Source organism: Gorilla gorilla, chromosome 19, assembly GCF_029281585.2.
Source record: "Gorilla gorilla gorilla isolate KB3781 chromosome 19, NHGRI_mGorGor1-v2.1_pri, whole genome shotgun sequence".
Classification (NCBI taxonomy): domain Eukaryota; kingdom Metazoa; phylum Chordata; class Mammalia; order Primates; family Hominidae; genus Gorilla; species Gorilla gorilla.
This window is the reverse complement of record NC_073243.2, coordinates 36,457,926-36,480,339: the sequence shown is the minus strand read 5'-3', so window position 1 is coordinate 36,480,339 and position 22,414 is coordinate 36,457,926. Positions and strand designations below refer to the sequence as shown.

The 22,414-nt window shown below is 36.2% G+C and overlaps 1 protein-coding gene across 10 annotated transcripts in view; it reads right to left on the bottom strand.

Annotated features, from left to right (window-relative positions):
• ANKRD31 (ankyrin repeat domain 31) overlaps positions 1 to 22,414 on the bottom strand; it is a 184,938-nt gene that overhangs the window by 149,785 nt on the left and 12,739 nt on the right. For 8 of the 10 annotated variants that reach the window (XM_055367816.2, XM_055367815.2, XM_055367811.2 and 5 more), the window contains exons 3-5: positions 20,508 to 20,617; positions 9,099 to 9,139; positions 4,672 to 4,748 (exon numbers count right to left, since the gene is read on the bottom strand). In XM_055367816.2, the coding sequence (XP_055223791.2) occupies positions 4,672 to 4,748; positions 9,099 to 9,139; positions 20,508 to 20,617 (228 nt within the window). The remainder of the gene's footprint in view (positions 1 to 4,671; positions 4,749 to 9,098; positions 9,140 to 20,507; positions 20,618 to 22,414) is intronic. The other 2 variants (XM_055367812.2, XM_055367818.2) reach the window with 1 other exon arrangement.

Here is a 22,414-nt window from a genome sequence, read left to right as displayed (position 1 = left end):
TCTGAATGGACCCCTCTTGGCCATGGGCATTCCAAAGTTGGTTCAGGCCTTGAAAGGAAGAAAGGGTCACACATGCCTCATTACACCCTCCTCCCTTCTGGAATTGAGGAAAAGCCATCCAGTGTTAACATCAACACAGACCTTAAGTCTGTTTAAAAAAATTTATAATCTGCTCTGTCTGAACCCTGCTATCTGTAAGCTTCATCTGCATGATAAAACTTTGGTCTCCACAACCCCTTATCATCATAACCCAGCGATTCCTTTCTATTGATTCCAGGTCTTTAGATAATAACTCTTTCAACCAATTGCCAATCAGAAAATCTTTGAATCCACCTATAAACTGGAAGCCCCCAGCCCCCACCTTGCTTCTGGTTTGTCCCACCTTTCCAGACCAAACCAATGTACTTCATCTTACACATATTGATTGATGTCTCATGTCTCCCTAAAACGTATAAAACTAGGCTGTGCCCTGACTACCTTGGGCACATGTTCTCAGAGTCTCCTGACGGCTGTGCCACAGGCCATGGTCACTCATATTTGGCTCAGAATAAATCTCTTCAAATATTTTACAGAGTTTGACTCTTCTCGTTGACAAAATGATCATTCTTTTATGCCAACAGTTACTATTTTAAAAACTTAATAAAATATTTTACAGTAATTTGATTACTATATTAAAAACAAACACATTTAGAAGGAATTATCTTTTCTAACTACAAATTTTACTTTAAAGTTTTTACAAATACATAAAGAATTCTTGAATTTTTGTCTATCCTTTAATAAATCATTAAAAGAATTTTCAAATTCTCTACTTTCACTTTAGAGAGGCAAAATATAATGGTATACATGAGAAATAATTCTAAAGCATCAAATTCAAAGAAAATGGCCAGAGAAGCCTGGTTTAACTTATACACAAAATTTAACTTATACACAGGTGTTTTAAGGCCAAAGCTATTATATTTGCTTAAGGTAGTTTGCTTATCTTTATCTTTCTACAATTTGATTAGAATTTACCCTTTGAATTGGGACAGAGGTCTGTATTAGAACACAGTCAACTATAAAAGCTAACAATTTAATAATTTACTTGTACGTGATTTAACCTATAGTCTGGAATTATAATAAAACGAGCTTCTTGTTCTGAATACTCTGAAAGGAGTAAAGGCAAGAGAGAGCTGCAATGAAGTGCCAGAATGGAAGAGAACTACCAATTCTAAGGATCTCTAGTCACAGCAGCTTTAGGGCAGCAAGAAACACACAAAGCAATAATCCTGGTGCATGTGGCACTACTTTTTATTTTTTATTTTTTAGAGATGGGGGTCTTGCTTTGTCACCCAGGCTGTAATGCAGTGGCACAATCATAGCCCATTGCCACTTCAAATTCCTGGGCCCAAGGGATCCTCCCAACTCAGCCTCCCTAGTAGCTGGGACTATAGGCATGCACTTCCTCACCCGGCCATGTGGCACTTTTAAAGGAACAGCCTATGAGACTTGTGACCCAGAAGTTTGAGGAGAGTGGTGACAACAGTGCACAGATGCCAATGGCATCACAAGGCATTAATGGCTGGCACTCAGGAGGCCAAATGGGCAGGAGGTTGGAGTTATGGGACTATAGGACATAGTGGAACCCTGTTTTAAAATAAATACTAGAATTGGGTATGAGAAAAATAAAAATACATTTTTGTGTAAATATTGATGACACCTGTTACAGTCAAAACCCAAAGGGGAGGCCGGGCGCGGTGGCTTACACCTGTAATCCCAGCACTTTGGGAGACCCAGGTGGGTGGATCACATGAGGTCACGAGTTTAAGACTAGCCTAGCCAACATGGTGAAACCCTGTCTCTAAAAAAATACAAAAATTAGCCAGGCCTGGTGGCATGTGCCTATAATCCCAGCTACTCAGGAAGCTGAGACAGGAGAATTGGTTGAACCCGGGAGGCGGAGGTTGCAGTGAGCAGAGATTGCGCCACTGCACTCCAGCCTGGGCGAAAGAGAGAGGCTCCATCTCAAAAAAGAAAAGAAAAGAAAAGAAAATACCCAAAGAAGAAAAAGGAATGCCCAGGGCATGATATTATCCATGACACCTCTGTCTCAAATTGTTCAATACATCCTCACACACACACACAAAAAGACTTCAACCTCTAAGATGATATCATTATAGTTTTATAAACATGACTCTTTTTGTTTAATCCATAACTACATCTTGTAATGAGTGCTAAATAGGTTTTTACTAAATTTGGAGATTATGTTTGGCATAGTCTGAATTATATTAGGCCATTTGATATTTATTAAACTTTTTTAAAATCAGAAAGTCTTTTATATTTAAAGAGGAACATTAATTACCACTTGTAGTTACATTTGTTTAATGGTCAATTTACTAAACTTCTATATCTAAGACATGAAAACTTGAAAATTACTATTTATCATTTAAACATTGATAATAAACTTAAATTTCCTTAAACAATTTAAACTAAAAATTTGAAATAATTTTTTACCATTTCAAATATATAAAAGACTACTGCTCTTAAACTAATTCTAAAATAACAGTATCATTGTTGCAATTCATTCTTCTTTATTTCTATACTTTTTCTTATACCTTTTTAAGATTAAAGTAATTCTTACTCTGATACCTTCCCAGGATTATAGATTACCTGATTTTTTTGTTGGGGCATGAGATTATTTCTCTCAAGATTATTCCAACCTGACCAGCCAATTATCTGGCTTTACTTATAAATAAATACCTTAAACTTCACAAAGGTTATTTTTTGTAATCTAATGTTTTGTCCGAGAATGCTTTAAGTTTTAGTTGGTTGGTGTTACAAAAGCTTTTGTCTTGTCATTTATTATGTACTGATATGTTATGTAGTGTTATTAGAAACTTATTCCTGCCGTTTAGTATCTTATCATGATAGGCAGGGCCATCTAAGGCTTTTATTTACCAAAGTCTCCTTAATTGGATATCAGGTTAATTTGTCATCTGGGGACACAGACCCCACTTTATATGTTTTATGTGTCACTGCTGATACTGTGTGGTGGGCCTTCCTTTCCTTGGTACAATTCTTACTTTTTCCAGGACTGCTTGACTCTTTCCCTACTTAACAGTGATAAACAAAAATATCCTATGTTTTATAAATAGACATGTATTTAATTTAAAAAATGCACAGATATTAACAGGCCCCCAATTCTTAGTCATTAAAACTTTCTTTTTTGAGATAGGGTCTCACTCTGTCACCCGGGCTGGAAACATGGCTCACGCAGCCTGAACCTCCTGGGCTCAAGCTATCCTCCCGCCTCAGCGCAGCTGAGACTATAGGCATGAACCACCATAGCCTGGATAATTTTGTGTGTGTGTAGCGATGGGGGATCTTGCTGTGTTTCCCAGGCTGGTCTCGAACTCTTAGGCTCAAGCAATCATCCTGGCTCAGCCTCCCAAAGTGCTGGGATTACAGGTGTGAGCCACCACATCTAGCCCATTCTTAAACATCCTGCTATAGTTGTTTTTCTTTTTGTATTGAGACAATCTTTTGTACACTCAACATTTTTTGACTATCATTATGAACTCATGGTCTTTTCACAAACTTATTTCCATTAACTCTAAATTCCTGGGTTTTTATCCCTGCTTAATTTATCAGTTTGGCCAGTTTATCACAGTTTGGCCACAGCACCATTGAGCTAACCATTTATCCTACAGCACTGGCCCCAGACATCCCTGAAAGCATCCTTGCTTTTCAGTAATAATTGTATGTTCAGGCTCATCCTGATACTGTCATGCTCCAAAAGTTATCAGCTACCCTTTAAGAATCCCTGGTTTATTTAGCATTCACACCCTTAGCACCCACGTACTTGGTATATAGTAGGCTTAATAAGTATTTGCTAAAGAATAAACAATATTAAAGACCAAACTCTAGACAGTAAAAGTACACGTAAGAGCTGGTGGTGGGCAAAAGTGGTACTGCTTTGTTGTAGCAACAGAGCAAGAGAAGACAGAGCTTTTTAAATTTATCTCTCCAAAATGTTACCATGTCCTTGTATCCTTTTCTTATAATACTAGGTATCATTAAACACTATAAATATTTACTACACTGTGACACAATATACCTGACATTCACTCTGGAGGAATCATTGGTAGACACTGCAAAGAGATAGACAGCTATCCTCTAATACAGCTCAAACCAAGGCAAAACTGGCCTGTGTGACTGCCAGTCAAGAAAGACATGAAATTCTTATTAAAAATCTTATGAACATAGGAAACAAACTTTGTTTTCAAATTTCAGCCCCCAAATCACATTTTGAGTAGCAGATACTAATGGCATCTGAGCAGCTACTCCCATAGGTAACTCTATGAAGCATGATCCAAGTCAATAGCAACACTGATTTCATATTTATAAACATATAGTAAGCCAGGCTCCATAGAGCATGCCTGTAGTCCCAACTACTCGGGAGGCTAAGGCAGGATAATTTGCCTGAGCCCAGGAGGTCAAAGCTAATCTGAGCAACATAGCAAGACCACATCTCTACCAAAAACAAAACAAAACAAAACAAAACAAAACAAAACAAACAAAAAATATACATATATAGTTGACCAGCCTAGTTGTAAATAAATGTATATCTAACTAAGTCTTCTATTTTTAGGCAAAGACTAATTTCCTTTATATGACTCTACCACGAAAACATACCTTCAATATTTTGGTGGTTCAATGAAAGTCCAGACTGGCGAAACGACCCAATGAACATTGAACAATTTTTTCTAGTCCTAAAAAATCAATTAATAAAAATAAATTTTAAAATGGAAAAAGAAACAGTGTTTCTCATTCAAATACAATTTAATTTTTCTTTTTCACTTAAAGGGCTTTCCAAATAGGATAATTTTTTGCTATATCATTCCAATTATTTTTACAATTATTACCAATTTGTTAACATTTTCATTTCAAGTAACTGCACAAATGAAGGAGAGAGCTGAAAAAATAATAAATGACCTGAGGAGTATATACAAGCTAAACTACATTTAGGTCTAAAGGTGACTTTGGAGGTGACTGTTTGCCAAATAGGGGCAGGAAGGTCAGGGAGAAAATGGTCCTGAAATACGTAGTTTTTCTATCTACGTCATCAAACACACTGATAGTTTGTCATTAGTTTTAGATGTAAGTGAGAGTCATTAATGATAAATTTCTCCAGGCATTACTTATCATTCTTGTATTTCACAGCAGGCAAAGAAAAGGTAGGGAATACCGAAGGGAAGAAGTTAAAAGCAAAATAAGGGTCATGCCTAATCTGCAATTTTCATCATCTGCCCTGTGATAATTAAAAGCTGATTAAAGAAAGGCAATCAGCTAACTATATTTTTTCTCAGCCTAATTTACTGCATAAATGTAATCAAGATACCTTCCTTTAAAAAAAAAGCCTCTCATTTCAGCTGTTTTAAGAGCAGTTTTTAACGCAGTAGGCACAGCTACTGGAGTCCTATGCAAGAATAATAAATTAAGCATTCTCTCCTATCCAAAAACAGAAGTGATCAATATAAGCTGTCTTCAGATAAAAATTAAGCTATTCATGTAGAATGATAATTTTTGAAGCAAATAGAAAAGAATGCTGATTTTTTTCCTAAAGTGTGATTCTTTAAGAACAAGCTGAAAACAAAATAAAACCATAGTTTAACAGAATTTTTTCCCTTAATTGCAAGAGTATTTAAGACATAGTCTGAAAATAGAGCAAAGCTTCATCTAAATTATTACAAATAGTTATTTATGTTAGGTAAGACTACAAACAACCTAAATGTCCAGTAGTAGAGGAATAATTAAATGAATTATAGTAAAGTCAGTAATACAATAAGGTATTATAAGGTCATCAAAATTCACATTTTTAAAAACATTATGACACAAGAAAATAACTTTGATAAACTATTACTTAAAATTTAAAAACAGGATACAAAACTATCTGCAAGATGATCCCAATTTTGTAGAAAGTATGAACAAAAACAAAAATATAAATAAAGCCTAAAGTAAAATGTACCAAAATGTTAACAAATGGTTCTCTAGGCAGAGAGAATATGGATGCTATATTAGTCTTCCTTAGTCTTTTCTTTTTTCTGTTTCTTTAAATGAACTTATAATGTTGGTAGCTGGGGCAAAAGGGTTATTTTACAACAATAGCAGTTTTCAAACTTTTTGATCTTCAGACTCCTTTATACTCTTAAAAATTATTGGTGTCTTACACTTATTTATATCTACATATTAGAAATTAAAATGAAGAACAAAATTAAATATGTATAAATTTTTAAATGACAGCAATAATCCAGGAACATATTAATATATTTTTATGAAAAATTATCTTTTCCAAAATGAAAAAAATTAGTGAGAGAAGTTGCAATTTTTGACATTTTTAATAATCTCTTTAATGTGTGGCTTAATGAAAGATGACTATCATCCTATATCTGCTACTGCATTCAATCTGTTGCCATATATAATTTTATTTGAAGTATACAACAAAAATCTGGCTTCACACAGATACGGGGTTGGAAAAGGGAGGAGTATTTTAATAGCCTTTTTGGATAATTGTGAATATTGCTTGGGTACAGAAAATAATACCCCAAAATACGACGCTATGGCAAGCTGCGTACTCTGAATTAAAGAAAATTGAAAGGCCTGAGAAATAAGCTTCAGAACCAAGGTCTCCATCTGAGCTTCCCCCTCACCCCCCACCCCATTTCTCTGATCCTTTTTTTCTTGAAGCACCTGAAGGGACTCTCTCCAGAATTTCCTTATCTGACTGAGAAAGCTTCTTGAAAAAATAAAATAAAATGGTCTTAAAATCCCCTCCATAGGAATCTCATTAAACAACCAGGAAAGATTAACCATCAGAGAAAAGACTAAAAGTCTCTAAGGCCAAGTGACAGGACACTATGTCCAGACAAATTCTTTATCTATTCTTCTGACAGCAGCTCCAAGAGACTACCCAAGACTTTATCTGCCTAAGACAACCTTTGTTTAGAGTGAAGTTCTGTCTCTCATCTTCCCATCAATTCCCCAAAACTTAGAGGAACTTGTCCCAGGCCATTGTTTTTTGGGTGTATTCATTTCCCCTGAAAATCATTTACTGCTATATCCTCCATCTCCTCTTCCCCTATGAAGAATGGTATATAAACATCTGGACCTCACTGGGTTATTGGGTAACCACACTCCTGTGATTTTCCCCTATGTACATTAAATAAACTTTACATACATTTTTATTCTATAAATCTTTTTGTCTGTTCATTTTCAGCAAACCTTCATTGAGGATAGAGGACTCTTTCCCCCTCTACCCCTAAAATATTCTTTTTTCAATATTACAGCAAAATTATTTAATCAACAATACTTTCCTAAAAGGGAAATGTAGGAAAGTCAAACAAAATTAATGAACTTTTTGCATTCTATTACATTAAAACCCATAGTCTATCTTGCACTTTTGAATGAGTCTTTTACCTTTACATGATTTTGTAACATCATGCATTGGTCTTTTAGAAAATACTTATGCACTGAGTTATGTACGTTTTCCTAATGTTGACATATTTTATTATAAAATATCAAAAAATCACCTCTCAAGTTAAAAAAAAAGGTGAAACCAGTTTTCTTCCAATGCTTACAACTCAAACAAGTGCACAGGTGTTTTACTCAAGATAAACATCATGGCTGCAAACGGTGGCTCATGCCTGTAATCCCAGCACTTTGGGAGGCCCAGGCAGGTGGATCACTTGAGGCCAGGAGTTCAAGACCAGCATGGCCAACATGGCAAAACCCTGTCTCTACTAAAAATACAAAAATTAGCCAGACAAGGTGGCACACACCTGTAGTCCCAGCTACTTGGGAGGCTGAGGCACAAGAATTGCTTGAATCTGGCAGACAGAGGTTGCAGTGACCCGAGATCGCACCACTGCACTCCAGCCTGGGTGACAGAGTGAGACTCTGGTTCAAAAAAAAAGGTAAATATCACATAGCAGTATGCACAGAAATGCTTTAAGCATACTTTCTATTTCATCGCACAGAATATTAAAAATATATATATTCAAAGGTGGAGACTTACTAAAATTAATAATTTTCCTGCCTTATCAAACACAAATTGTGTTAAGTGAAACTGGCTTCTTTTTATTTATGTAACTGAGAGCACACGTCAGTGAAAAAACACAATGACTACTAGTATTCTTTGGTGCCACTGCCTTGGTTCCTATTAAGACTCCAGCATTTTACCCACCATTACTTTAGCACTATTGTGCAAATGTAAATACCATGAAATAGGCAACTAATGTGTTAGTATTATCATGAAAATAGGTTTGACCTCACAGACCCTCTAAAAGAATCTCATGGACTCCCAAAGTGTTCACAGACCATACTTTGAGAATCATTGTTTTAAAAGAACTGAAAGGACAGTTTCTTTCCTTCCTTCCTTCCTGCCTGCCTTCCTGCCTTCTTGCTTTCTTGCTTTCTTTCTTGCTTTCGAGACAGAGTCTTACTCTGTTGCCCAGGCTGGAGTGCAGTGGCATGATCTCAGCTCATTGCAACCTCTGCTTCCCAGGCTCAAGCAATTCTCATGCTTCAGCCCCCTGAATAGCTGAGATTACAGATGCCCACCAACACACCCGGCTAATTTTGTATTTTTTATTAGAGATGGGGTTTCACCATATTGGCCAGGCTGGTCTGGAACTCCCGACCTCAGGTAATCTGCCTACCTTAGCCTCCCAGAGTGCTAGGGTTACAGGCGTTAGCCACCACGCCTGGCCGAGTTTCTTAAGGTATAATAAGTTTATAAAGTCTAATTTCAATAAGTTTTACAAATTCTTCCTTCATGCCATGCTTTTATTTATTTGCAGCCCCTTCATAAATTTGCACCTTCAAGCTATGCTTTAAATTCGCTTTTAAAATAATAGAGAACCAAGTTAATCTGATTCAATGCTTCTTATGAAATAAAACTTATCTAGAATGTATGTAAAATAACATATACTTTTGCTACAAAATGGGCAATTATTCAAAAATATACAATAATTCTAAAACTCTTAAAAATGAATATTCATCTTAGATGTGCAAAATGACAAAAACACCTACAACATAATGAAGCCAAAAATTAGTATACTTACTGTAACAGAGCTTGATTTCGTTCTGTTTCATCTTGAGACTGCTAGAAAAAAAAAAGTTTTTTCCAACTGATAAGTGTTAATTCAATGCAACAAGCTAAAAAAATTAACATTTAAAGTAATTTTTGTGTTATTCTTTCTTAGCTTCTTTTTATTGTGGTAAAATACACATAAAATTTACTATCTATTTACTATCTGTACATTTTTAAGTGTACAGTTCTCTGGCATTAAGTATACTCACACTGTTGTAAAACCAAGACCACCATGCACTTCCAGAACTTTTTCATTTTCCCAAAGTGAAACTCCATGCTCATTAAACACTAACTCCCCACTCCCCTCTCCACAACCCATGGCAGCCACCATTCTGCTTTCTGTCTTTATTGATTTACTACTCTAGAAACATCATATAAGAGGTACAAAATTTTAATCATTCTGTGACTAGTTTATTTCACTTAGTATTCAAGGTTTATCTATGTTGTGGCATGTATCTGCATTTTCTTCCATTTTAAGACTGAATAATATTCTACTGTATGTATGTACCACATTTGGTTTATTCATCTATTGATGGACACTTGCAGTGCTTCCACCTTTTTTGGCTACTGAGAATAATGCTGCCATGAACATGTGTGTACAAATAAATCTATTCAAGTCCCTGCTTTCACTTCTTTGGCATATACAATCAGAAGTGAAACTGCTAAATCATTAAGGTGATTCTATGTTTAACTTTTTTAAGGAATAGCCACACCATTTTCCACAGCAGTTGCATCATTTTACATTTCCATCTGCTATGTACAAGGGTTCCAATTTCTCTACATTCTTGCCAACACTTGTTATTTTGGGTATTTTTTTTTAAATAATAGTCATCATAATGAGTGTAAAGTGGTATTTCATTGTGATTTTGATTTGCATTTCCCTAATGATTAGTGATATTGAGCATCTGTTCGTTGGCCATTTTTATATCTTCTTTGGTGAAATGTCTATTTGAGCCCTTTACTCATTTTTTAATTCAGTTGTTTTTTTTTCTGCTGTGGAGTTGTAAGAACTCTTTATATATTCTGTAAACCATACGTGATTTGCAAATATTTTCTCCCATTCCATAAGATGCTTTTATACTCTGTTGGTGGTGTCCTTTGACGCTCAAAAGTTTTTAATTTTCATGTAATCTAACTTATCTATTTTTTCTTTTGTTGCCTGTGCTTTTGGTGTGATAATTAAGAAATCATTGCCAAATCCAATGTCACGATACTCTTCTCCAATGTTTTCTTCTAAGAGTTTTATAGTTTTGGCTCTTCTGTCTTTATCATAACTCCTTTCCATACACACACAAAAAAGTAGAACTTAAGTGAAGAGAAAGAGAAGTGCTCTTTTTTTATTCCTAGTTTTTTCCTCTTCATTAATATGTGATGATTCTGAACAGCCATTCTCGTCCAGTTCTAAGTTTTAATATTTCCCCTAAGGACCAGAAATTATATGACCTCTGTGTTACAGTGTTAAATACTAAACTGGGCAGGGCACAGTGGGTCACACCTGTAATCCTAGCACTTTGGGAGGTCAACATGGGCAGACAGCTTGAGCCCAGGAGTTGGAGACCAGCCTAGGAAACATGGCAAAACCCAGTTTCTACAAAAACAACAACAACAAAAAAAAAAAAAAAAAAAAAAAAAATTAGCCAGGCATGGTTGCCCATGCCTATAGTTCCAACTACCTAGCAGGCTGAGGTGGGAGGATCACCTGAACCCAGGGAGGTCAAGGCTGCAGTGAGCTGTGATTGCACCACTGCACCCCAGCCTGGGTGACAGAGACCCCAATTCAAAACTGATTCTGCCTAATTCTTAATTCATATCAGAAAATCTGAAGTTGTTGTGTCCCTTTCAAAAAAGATAAAATGCACTGATAATATGCTTCCATTTTAAGAGTTCACAACCTACTGGCTTTTGTCACTTTAAAAGGAATCTTTACCTTTAATATGTTGTCAGCATCTAAGAGCTTTAGAAAAAGACTTCTCTTTAGGGGCCCTCTATGTTTGTTTCTATGATCAATTATAAAGCTCTCTGAAAATAAAGCCATTAGGCTGAACTTGCAAGCATTTTCATGATTACACTAATACAATACAGAGCTAATGCCACTGAATACAGGTGGGGGCTGGAGATGTTAATTCGTTAATTAGCAATATGCAAATCATATCAAAAAACACAAATAAAGCAATGTGATAACCTCAACCTTCTCCAATTAATGCTCAGTATTATGTACTGATAATGCATCCCTAAACACCCCAAAGTTACATTAGTTTCACACGTATATACTTCCCAAGCAGGCTTTACAGAGCTCAGAGGCCAGAGAGAAGAAATGTCGAGAGACAAACCCAGAAACTCCCAAGAATTAATTAAACAGGGTATACCTACACACTTACAAGATATTTCTGTGTCTCTGCAAAGTAATTTTTCAAATATTTGTAATTTTCATTTATCTTACTAAAGGACCAGTGACTTTTCCTGTTGAGGACTAATTATTCACTTGACTGTACCTACATAAGGTTCTACACGGAACTCCTGGGCTCAAGCTATCTGCCCATGTTGGCCTCCAAAAGTGCAAGAGGTAAATGCAAAAGGTAAGAAAGCAAGTAGGAAGGAAGGTTGCTCCTGACAGCTGATTTATTTCCTCCTCTACAGACAGAACTACCAACCAAGAGCTAATGCCATTGAATACAAGTAGGGGCTGGAGCTGTTAATTTGTTAATGAACAATATGCAAGAATACATGTCAATCAATTTTTTCATAAGAAACACAAATTGGCATTTATCTTTTTAATACATGTGACTGAACCTTCCCCTGTCTTTACCCCACTGCATTTTGACAAGGCCATTAAACCGTAGAGTTTTCTTGTTGTTTTTTTTGTTTTGGAGCTAGGATGTGAGAGGTAAGAGAGGTTAATTGTGTTAATTTAGAGGATCTAGAAAAGAAGCAAATCTATTTCTATATCCTCAACCAAAAAAGCAATCTCCTGCTATCTGAGAACATTCTCTTTCACTGATTCATGGATAACTGGGAGTGGAGTGGAAGAAGTCTGGCTTGCCGGATCAGCCCAACCAATCCTGGCTCTCCATGACACACTGAATGTCTCACACAAACTACCTTCACATTTGGTAGACCAGAATAGTAGTTACTGGTATTCAATAAGTGTTTGAAGCACCTGGATGAATTCCTAACAACATCTTTCTTTCAGAGTGAGGTACCCAAACTTGGTCATGTATATAGATATTTTAAAATATTTCCAAATATCCATACAATTGCCTTTTAGAGCATTCCCTCTGGACATATGGTACCATCTGTGTACTGCTTCAGTATTCTTAAATGTTGACATCCACTCACTAGGATCTAAACACAATTTAAATACACAGTGATTTAACCACTGAATGAGAATTGTCTTTACTCCAGCTAAGTTAGGTGCTAAAGCCCCATTTTCATCCTACTTCTTCCCAGAAATATTCCTAAGTCATTGCAACTTCTGAACAGAGACAGCAATTTTAGGAAGCAAGTTAGGATGAATTAAAGAGCCAGGAAAAGTATACCATTGGCAGTAGTGATCAGCTCAGTAGAGTCAGGGGTACCTCACTTTAGAAAAATCACGTTGTATTTGAGTAGCCCAGCAATTTATTACTCAGTGAGGCAGCTAGTAAGAGAGAATGTTACCTGCCCACTGGGGCTTTAAAAGACCATGCAATGCATAATCTCTCCATAAGCTCTGGCCTTGCCAGCCCTGATCCTTCTTCTATTACACACACATCAAACAAGCCTCTGGTTATTTATTTCCCCTTCAAGGTTCTCTTTAATGCTCATTTTAACTGATTCTCTCTCTGAATCTGGATAAAGATAGAAGATGGAGGCTGCAAAAGGGAAAAGGAAAGTGAGATTCAAGTTGTATTCACAACTCTCAGATAAATAGTCCTGAGGCAGAAGAAGCGGCCTACTGGTAATAATTGTACGATTCAATTAATCTTTACTCCCTATCAACAAGTATCTTCTAGATGACCAAAAACTGACTATGAGACCAGTGATGCCCACTGTATTAGTCAGGATCCTCCAGAGAAACAGAACCAATGGGATGTGTACATATGTAGAAAGAGATTTATTATAAGGAATTGGCTCCCACAATTATGGAAACTGGCAAGTGCAATATGCAGTGTGACCTGTCAGGCTCGAGACACAGCCAGCCAGTGGTATAGTTCCAGTCTAAAGGTCAACAGGCAGAGAACCAGAACAGGCAATAGTACAGATGAAGTTTAAAGGCCAGCAGGAAATCATCTGGGAGAGCTAATGGTGCTGATAAAATCTAAAGACAGCCTGCTATAGAATTCTCTCTTGCTGGGAAAGGCAGGTCTTTTTGTTCTATTCAGGTCTTTAACTGATTAGATGAGGCCTACCCACATGATGGAGGGCAGTCTGCTTTACTCAGGTCCACTGACTTTAATGTTAATTTCATTCAAAAACACTCATAGAATATCCAGACTAATGTTTGACCAACTATCTGAACATTCTGTGACCCAGCCAAGTTGACACATAAAATGAACCATCATGCCCCCCTAATTTTGACATACCCATGTCTCCATTATCTCTCCAGGCATATCACTAAACTCTCCAAACAAACCAAAATCTATTCATGTAAAGTTTTAAAACTGCTTGCCATATAGCATACATGTAAAGAACTAGAAAAGGTATTTTATAAGACCCAACAAAAATGAGGAGTATGAAATATTTTTAAAGATTGATGCCTACATTTTAAAAAATTACTATGACATACATCAAATCAAAGATCTATTTCTTCATTGTTTGTTCTTATTTAAAATAGCTCATCATTTCTAAAACAGTATTCTTTAAAGTTGAAATATCAATACTGGTATCTGTGAATCTGGGAAGAATTTATTTAGAAACCTGTTTCATAATTATTTAGAATTTACTTAGAAATCTAATTCCAGTTGCAAAACAACAAATTAAAAAAAAACTCTGAGAAAGTGCCTTTTCAGGTATCTCAATTTCTTTATCTGATAAAATCAGTTTCTCTCATATAGTTAAATTTCAAAAGGTTTATTTTCATAGGATAAAACAATGAAAGAAGCAACATTTATCAATTTAGAAAATAGTATTAATTAAAATTTGCTACAGATGTTCACATACTGGGATTACATTGCCTTTTACTGTAGACAAAAGTAGGATATAAAAGAAAGTTAAAGGAGGTATCTATTTTTCCAATGAAAGTTTTTTAAAAAGAACCAAATATCCAATACTTTACTTATCCTTCCTAATCTAATTTTATAACAAGCCCATACTCAGCAGATGGCTAGTTTACTATCTGATGATAAAGTTTTGAAGAATACATTTGTTAACTCTTCAAGTCCTCTAAGGCAATTGTTCCAAGCTGACTGAATATTAGAAATTAATCGGAAGGCTTTTGAAAACTGAACATTCCCAGGTTCCACCCAAGTATGGGTCTGAGAATCCATATATTTTAAAAAGCTACCCAAATGGGTCTGAAAATCTTACTTTTTAAACCATGTTCTGAGGTACAATAGAGTTCCTGGTACAACAATCACATAGCAAATGTTTCTGAAATAAATTGAAAGAAAAATAATTATTACCTCCTATTTCACAATTACTGAAGCCAGAGGAAATAAATATTACTTTTTCTGAACTCAGAAGTTACAAAATTAATTTTTAAATGAGTTATTAGAAGGCAAATATAGATCTCTCAATTTCAAGGAAAGATATTTGGTGTTAAATGTTTTGCTTTTTATCAGAGATCATTTATTTGATACACTTTCCTAAGTATGATATTAAGTAGACCTTCACATTAACTTTTGGGAAATGCTGTCAGTTTCTGCTACTAAAATGTATGTATCTTTCCTTCCATTCCTTATCTCTGGTTAGCTAACTTACTTATGCCAAGGTGCTAACAGAATCATCCCTTACTTTTCCCCATGACATTTACTTTAAAAAAAAAATTGGATCTTTCTAACTTTTTGATGTGGGTGTTCAGTGCTATAAATCTCTTTCTTAACACTCCTTAGCTGTGCCCCAGAGATTCTGGTATGTTGTGTCTTTGCTCTCATTAATTTCAAAGAATGTCTTGATTTCTGCCTTAATTTCATTATTTACCAAAAAGTCATTCAGGAGAAAGTTGTTTAATTTCTGTGTAATTGTATGGTTTTAAGCAATTTTCTTGGCCTTGACTTCTATTTTTATTGAGCTGTGGTCCAAGAGTGTGGTTGGTATGATTTCAGTTTTTTGAGTTTGACGAAAATTGTTTCACGTCCGATTGCAGGGTAAATTTTAGAGTATGTGCCATGTGGCAATGAAAAGAATGTATATTCTGTTGTCTTCGGGTGGAGAGTTCTGTAGATGTCTACTAGGTCCATTTGTTCAAGTGTTGAGTTCAGGTCCTGAATCTCTTTGTTAATTTTCTGCCTCAATCATCTGTCTAATACTGTTGGTGTGGTGTTGAAGTCTCCCAGTATTATTGTGTGGGAGTCCAAGTCTCTTCTTAGGTCTCTAAGAACTTGCTTTATGAATATGGGTGCACCTGAGTTGGGTGCATACAGATTTAGGACAGTTAAGTCTTCTTGTTGAATGGAACCCTTTACCATTATGTAATGCCCTTCTTTTTCTTGCTATGGACTAGGGAAGGGAATGCCCCTCTTTGTCTTTTTTGATCTTTGTTGCTTAAAGGCTGTTTTGTCTGAAATTAGGATTGCATCACCTGCTTTTTTCTGTTTTCTATTTGCTTGGTGGATTTTTCTCCAACCTTTTATTTTGAGCCTATGGGTATCACTGTATGTGAGATGGGTCTCTTGAAGACAGCATACCTCTGGGTCTTACCTCTTTATCCAGCTTGCCACTCTGTGTCTTTTAATGGGGACATTAAGTTCATTCATATTCAAGGTTAGTATTGATATGTGTGGATTTGATCCTGTCATCATGTTGTTAGCTGGTTATTATGCAGATCTGTTTGTGTGGTTGCTTTATACTGTCACTGGTCTGTGTACTTAAGTGTGTTTTTGTAGTGGCTGGTAACAATCTTTCCTTTCCATATTTAGGGCTTCTTTTAGGAGCTCTTGTAAGGAAGTTCTAGTGGTAATGAATTCCCTGAGCATCTGCTTGTCTCAAAAGGATCTTATTTCTCAAATTAACAACTAAACATCACAACTAGAAGAACTGGAGAAGCAAGAGTAAAGCAACCTCAAAGCTGGTAGAAGACAAGAAATATCCAAAAATCAGAGCTGAACTAAAGGAGACAGAGACATGAAAACCTTACAAAAGATCAACAACTCCAGAAGTTGGTTTTTTGGAAAAAATTAATTGGACAGATAGAATTCTAGGTAGACTAATAAAGAAGAAAAGAGAGAAGATCCAAATAAACACAGTTAGAAATGGCAAAGGAGATGTTACCACTGACCCCACAAAAATGCAAACAGCCATCAGAGAAAACTATCAACACCTCTACGCACATAAATCTAAAATTCCAGAAGAAATGGATAAATTCCTGGACGTATACATCCTCCCAAAACTGAATCAGGAAGAAATTGAATACTTAAACAGACCAATAATGAGCTCTGAAATTAAATCAGTAATAAACAGCCTACCAACTAAAAAAAGCCCAGGACCAGAGAGAGTCACAGCTGAATTATAACAGATGTACAAAGAAGAGCTGATGCCATTCCTACTGAAGTTATTACAAAAAACTGAGGAGGAGAGACTCATTCCCAACTCATTCTAGGAGGCTAGCATGATCCTGATACTAAAACCTGTCAGAGCCACAACAAAAAAAAGAAAACTTCAGGCCAACATCCTTGATCAATATATATGCTCATCAAAATCCTCAACAAAATACTAACAAACCAAATGTGAATTGGCACAACAAAAAGCTAATTCACCAGGATCAAGCAGGCCTTATCTCTGGAATGCTTCAACATATTCAAATCAATAAATGTGATTCATCAAACATATTCAAACATATTCAAACATATTAAAATCAATAAATGTGATTCATCAAACAGAAATAAAAGACAAAAACCACATGATTATCCCAACAGATGCAGAAAAGGCTTTCAATCAAATTCAAATCCCTTCATGTTAAAAACCCTCAATAACCTAGGCATTGAAGGAACAACTCCAAAATAATAAGAGCCACCTATGACAAAGCCACAGCCACCACCAAACATCATACTGAATAGGCAAAACTTGGAAGCATTCCCCTTGAAAACCAGAACAAAATAAGGATGCCCTCTCTCATCACTCCTATTCAACATAATATTGGAAGTCCTGGCCAGAGCAGTCAGGTAAGAGAAAGAAATAAAAGGCATCCAAATAAAAACAGAGGAAGTCAAACTATCCCTGTTTGCAAATGACATGCTTCTATATCTAGAAAACCCCACAGTCTCTGCCCAAAAGCTCCTTGAGCTGATAAGAAACTTCAGCAAAGTTTCAGAACACAAAACTGATGTACAAAAATCAGTAGCATTCCTATACACCAAGAGCAGCCAAACTGACAGCCAAAAGTAATAGTCCCATTCACAATTGCCAAAACAACAACACCAAAAACAAACAAACAAGCAAACAAACAAAAAAAGTAGGAATCCAGCTAACTAGGGAGGTGAAAGATCTCTACAATGAGAATTATAAAACACTGCTCAAAGAAATCATAGGTGACACAAATAGAAGAACATTCCATACTCATGAATAGGAAGACTCAATATCGTTAAAATGGGCATATCAACCAAAGCAATTTACAGATACAATGCTATGACATCCTTCACAGAACCAGAAAAAACTATTCTAAAATTCATATGGAACCAGAAAAGAGCCTGAATAGCCAAGGCAATCCTAAGCAAAAGAAAAAGCTGGAGGAATCACATTGCCTGTCTTCAAACTGTACAAAGCTACAGTAACCAAATCAGCATGGTACTGGTACAAAAATAGACACATAAACCAATGGAACAGAAGAGAATGCCCAGAAATACAGCTACGCACCTATGACCATCTGATCTTTGGCAACGCTGACAAAAACGAGCAATGAGGAAAGAACTCCTTATTCAATAAATGGTGCTGGGATAACTGGCTAGCTATATACAGAAGGTTGAAACTGGACCCCTTTCTTATACCATATATAAAAATCAACTCAAGATGGATTAAAGATCTAAATATAAAACGTAAAACTATACAAACCCTGAAAGATAACCTAGGAAATACCATTTTGGACATGGGAACTGGCAAAGATTTGATGAGGAAAATTCCAAAAGCAATCACAAGAAAAACAAAAACTGACAAATGGGACCTAATTAAACCAAACAGCTTCTGCACAGCAAAAGAAACTATCAACAGAGTAAACAGGCAACCTACAGAATGGTAGAAAACATTTAACAGGCAACCTATGGAATGGGAGAAAACGTTTGCAAATTATACATCTGACAAAGGTCTAATACACAGAATCTACAAGGAGCTTACACAAATGTACAAGCAAAAAACAACTCCATTAAAAAGTGGGCAATGGCCGGGCACGGTGGCTCACACCTGTAATCCCAGCACTTTGGAGGCCGAGGCAGGTGGATCACCTGAGGTCGAAAGTTTGAGACCAGCCTAACCAACACGGATAAACCCTGTCTCTACTAAAAATACAAAAAAATTAGCCGAGCATGGTGGTGCATGCCTGTAATTCCAGCTACTCGGGAGGCTGAGGCAGGAGAATCGCTTGAACCTGGGAGGCAGACACTACGGTGAGCTGAGATCATGTCATTGCACGCCAGACTGGACAACAAGAGCAGAACTCCATCTCAAAAAAAAAAAAAGTGGGCAAAAGACATGAACAGACACTTTACACAAGAAGACATATACATGGCCAACAAGCATCCAAAAAAGTGCTCAATGTCACTAATCATTCAGGAAATGCAAATCAATGAGATACCAGCTCACACCAGTCAAAATGGCTATTAAAAGTTAAAGAATAACAGGCCAGGTGCAGTGGCTTATGCTTGTAACCCCAGAACTTTGGGAGGTCAAAGTGGGCAGATCCCTTGCAGTCAGGAGTTTGAGACCAGCCTGCAAAACCCTGTCTCCACTAAAAATACAAAAATTACCCAGGCATGGTGGCACGTGGTGGAATACTATGCAGCCATAAAAAAGAATGAGATCATGTCCTTTGCAGCAACATGGATGAAACTGGGGGCCATTATCCTTAGCAAACTAATGCAGAAACAGAAAACCAAATAACGCATGTTCTCACCTACAAGTAGAAGCTAAATCATGAGAACACATGGACAGAAGGAGGGGAAAAACAGATACTGGAGCTTACTTGAGGGAGAATGATGGGAGAAGGAAAAGGTTCACAAAAAAAAAACTGTGGGGTACTATGCTTAGTACCCAGGTGATAATAATCTGTACACCAAAAAAATTTATTCTCAGAAATCTACATGCAGTTTGAAATGACATAAATGTCAAAATCATATTTTAAAAGACAAAAAAAGTAAAAATTCTTTGTGTGTGTGTGGGCAGGCACATACACATACATACACTCACACACATAAGACAACGGAAGTGTCTTTTCAGTGGCCTATATCTCAAATTATACCATACAGGCTATATCTTCTTCACAAGTTTAAGAAGAATCCCTAATATAAAATGGAGATGAAAATCGTAATTATTACATCCTATTTTAACGTCTGTTCCTCTCATATCTGCATCTCTACCAAAGGGTGAAAAACATAAGAGGTGTAAGAGTGGACAAAAGAAAACACAGTTCACTTTTGAACAACACAGGCTTGAACTGTGTTGGCTCACTTATACATGAATTTTTTTCAACCCCTGCCGCCTCTGGGAAAGCAAAACCAACCCCTCCTCTTTCTCTCTTTTTCTTCCCCAGTCTACTCAATGTGAAGACAATAGGATGAAGATCTTTATGATGACCCACTTGCACTTAATGAATAGTAAATATGTTTTCTCTTCTTTATGATCTTCTTAACATTCTTTTCTCTATCTTACTGTGTTGTAACAATACAGTATATAATACATATAAAAGAATATGTATTGACTATCAATAAGGCTTCCAGTCAACAGTAGGCTATAAGTAGTTAAGTTATGGGAGAGTCAAAAGTTGCATGTGGATTTTTCACTGCACAGAGGGTCAACATCCCTAACTCCCAAATTGTTCAAGGATCAACTGTATTTTAAATTCTCCCTTCTAAAACAATTGTTTTCATCAAAGTTGCAACAAAGAAATAGAATGACTAGTTAAGAAAGAGATAAAAATTAATACGAAGAGGAAAGAAGCAAAATATAGACAAAAAGAATTATCATTAGTAATTTGCCACTCTGAGTGATAGCATTTCCAATTTGTAATGAGTATGTATTCAATCAACATGCTACACACCTGTAATACTGTATCCTCGCTAAGAACAGGCATCATCTTATTTTTATTCATTTGCTCTTGCAGATCCTCTCTGAGCTTAAATCCAAGTTGAATCTCAGGAGAAGGCATGCCTAGAGTGAAACATAATCATAAATCATTTGCAACAGTTGTATTGCTCTGCTTTGACAATGGCCCAATAATTTTATAGGCATGCAAAATGTTATCAAGAATCATCTAGTATATTATTTCTTTTTTCATTTCTTCTAAAAAAAAATGGGATATATGTGCAGAACGTGCAGGTTTGTTACATAGGTATACGTGTGCCATGGTGGTTTGCTGCACCTATTGATGCGTCCTCTAAGTTCTCTTCCCTCACCCCCCAACCCCCAACAGGCCCTGGTGTGTGTTGTTCCTCTCTCTGTGTCCATGTGTTCTCAACGTTCAACTCCCGTTTATGAGTGAGAACATGCAATGTTTGGTTTTCTGTTCCTGTGTTAGTTTGCTGAGGATGATGGCTTCCAGCTTCATCCATGTCCCTGCAAAGGACATGATCTCATTCCTTTTTGTGGCTGCATAGTATTTCATGGTGTATATGTACCATACTTTCTTTATCCAGTCTATCATTGATAGGCATTTGGGCTGGTTCCATGTCTTTGCTATTGTAAACAGTGCTGCAGTAAACATACATGTGCATGTGTCTTTATAGTACAATGACTTATAATCCTTTGGGTTTATACCCAGTAATGGGATTGCTGGGTCAAATGGTATTTCTAGTTCTAGATACTTGAGGAATCCCTGTACTGTCTTCCACAATGGTTGAACTAATTTACATTCGCACCAACAGTGTAAAAGCATTCCTATTTCTTCACAGCCTTGACAGCATCTATTGTTTCCTGACTTTTTAATAATCACCATTCTGACAGGCATGAGATGGTATCTCCTTGTGGTTTTAATTTGCATTTCTCTGATGATCAGTGATGTTGAGCTTTTTTTCATATGTTTGTAGCATATCACAATTTCTTAACTGCCACTTTTATGTGTTAATATTTTTTAATTATTAAGAGGAAACACATATACTACACTGAATGAAATAATACTTGATATTTATTTGTCTCAGGATGAATAAAGGCAATCAATATGCATAGAAAGTACATAGACTTACACACCACTAGAATAATTTAAAAATTCCTTTTTAAATTCATTTTAGATTGTTTTTTGAAACTCATAATACTAGTACATAGTCCAAAAAAGCCACAGTTTTTATTTCCAAAATGGCAAACTGAGCCCATATTTTTTAACCTTCCAAGTTCATAGAAAAATATGCAAAGAAATTACTAGATTTTTGGTTTTTGAAAATCTGAAGCAACAATGGAAACGAAAGGAATATAGAAATATACCCCCTATAGATCAAAAGATGGGAATGGATTCAAGGAAACCCAAACAGTAGTAAACAGCTTGTTATAGACTGAATGTCTGTGCACACCCGCCCCAGCCAAATTCATATGCTGATGCCCTAACCGCCAATGTGATGATATTAGAAGGTAAGATCTTTGGGAGGTAGTTGGGTTTAGATGAGGTATTGAGGGTGAAGCCCTCATAATCCCTCCTGAGATTAATATCCTTATAAAAAGAGAGAGAAAAACCAGAGCTCTCTCTCCCTGAGCACAAAGAGGAGGTCATGTGAGCACACAGCAATGTAGCAGCCATCTGCACAATCCAGGAAGAGGGTCCTCACCTAGAACCAAATCTGCCAGCACCTTGATTTTGGATTTCTCATCCTCCAGAACTGTGAAAAATAAGTATCTATAGATCAAACCATCCAGTCTATAGTATTTTGTTATAGTAGCCCCAACTGACTAAGACACAGCTTATCACACAACACAGGAAAAGGAAGAGATCTCTCAGAAATAATTATATATATATATATA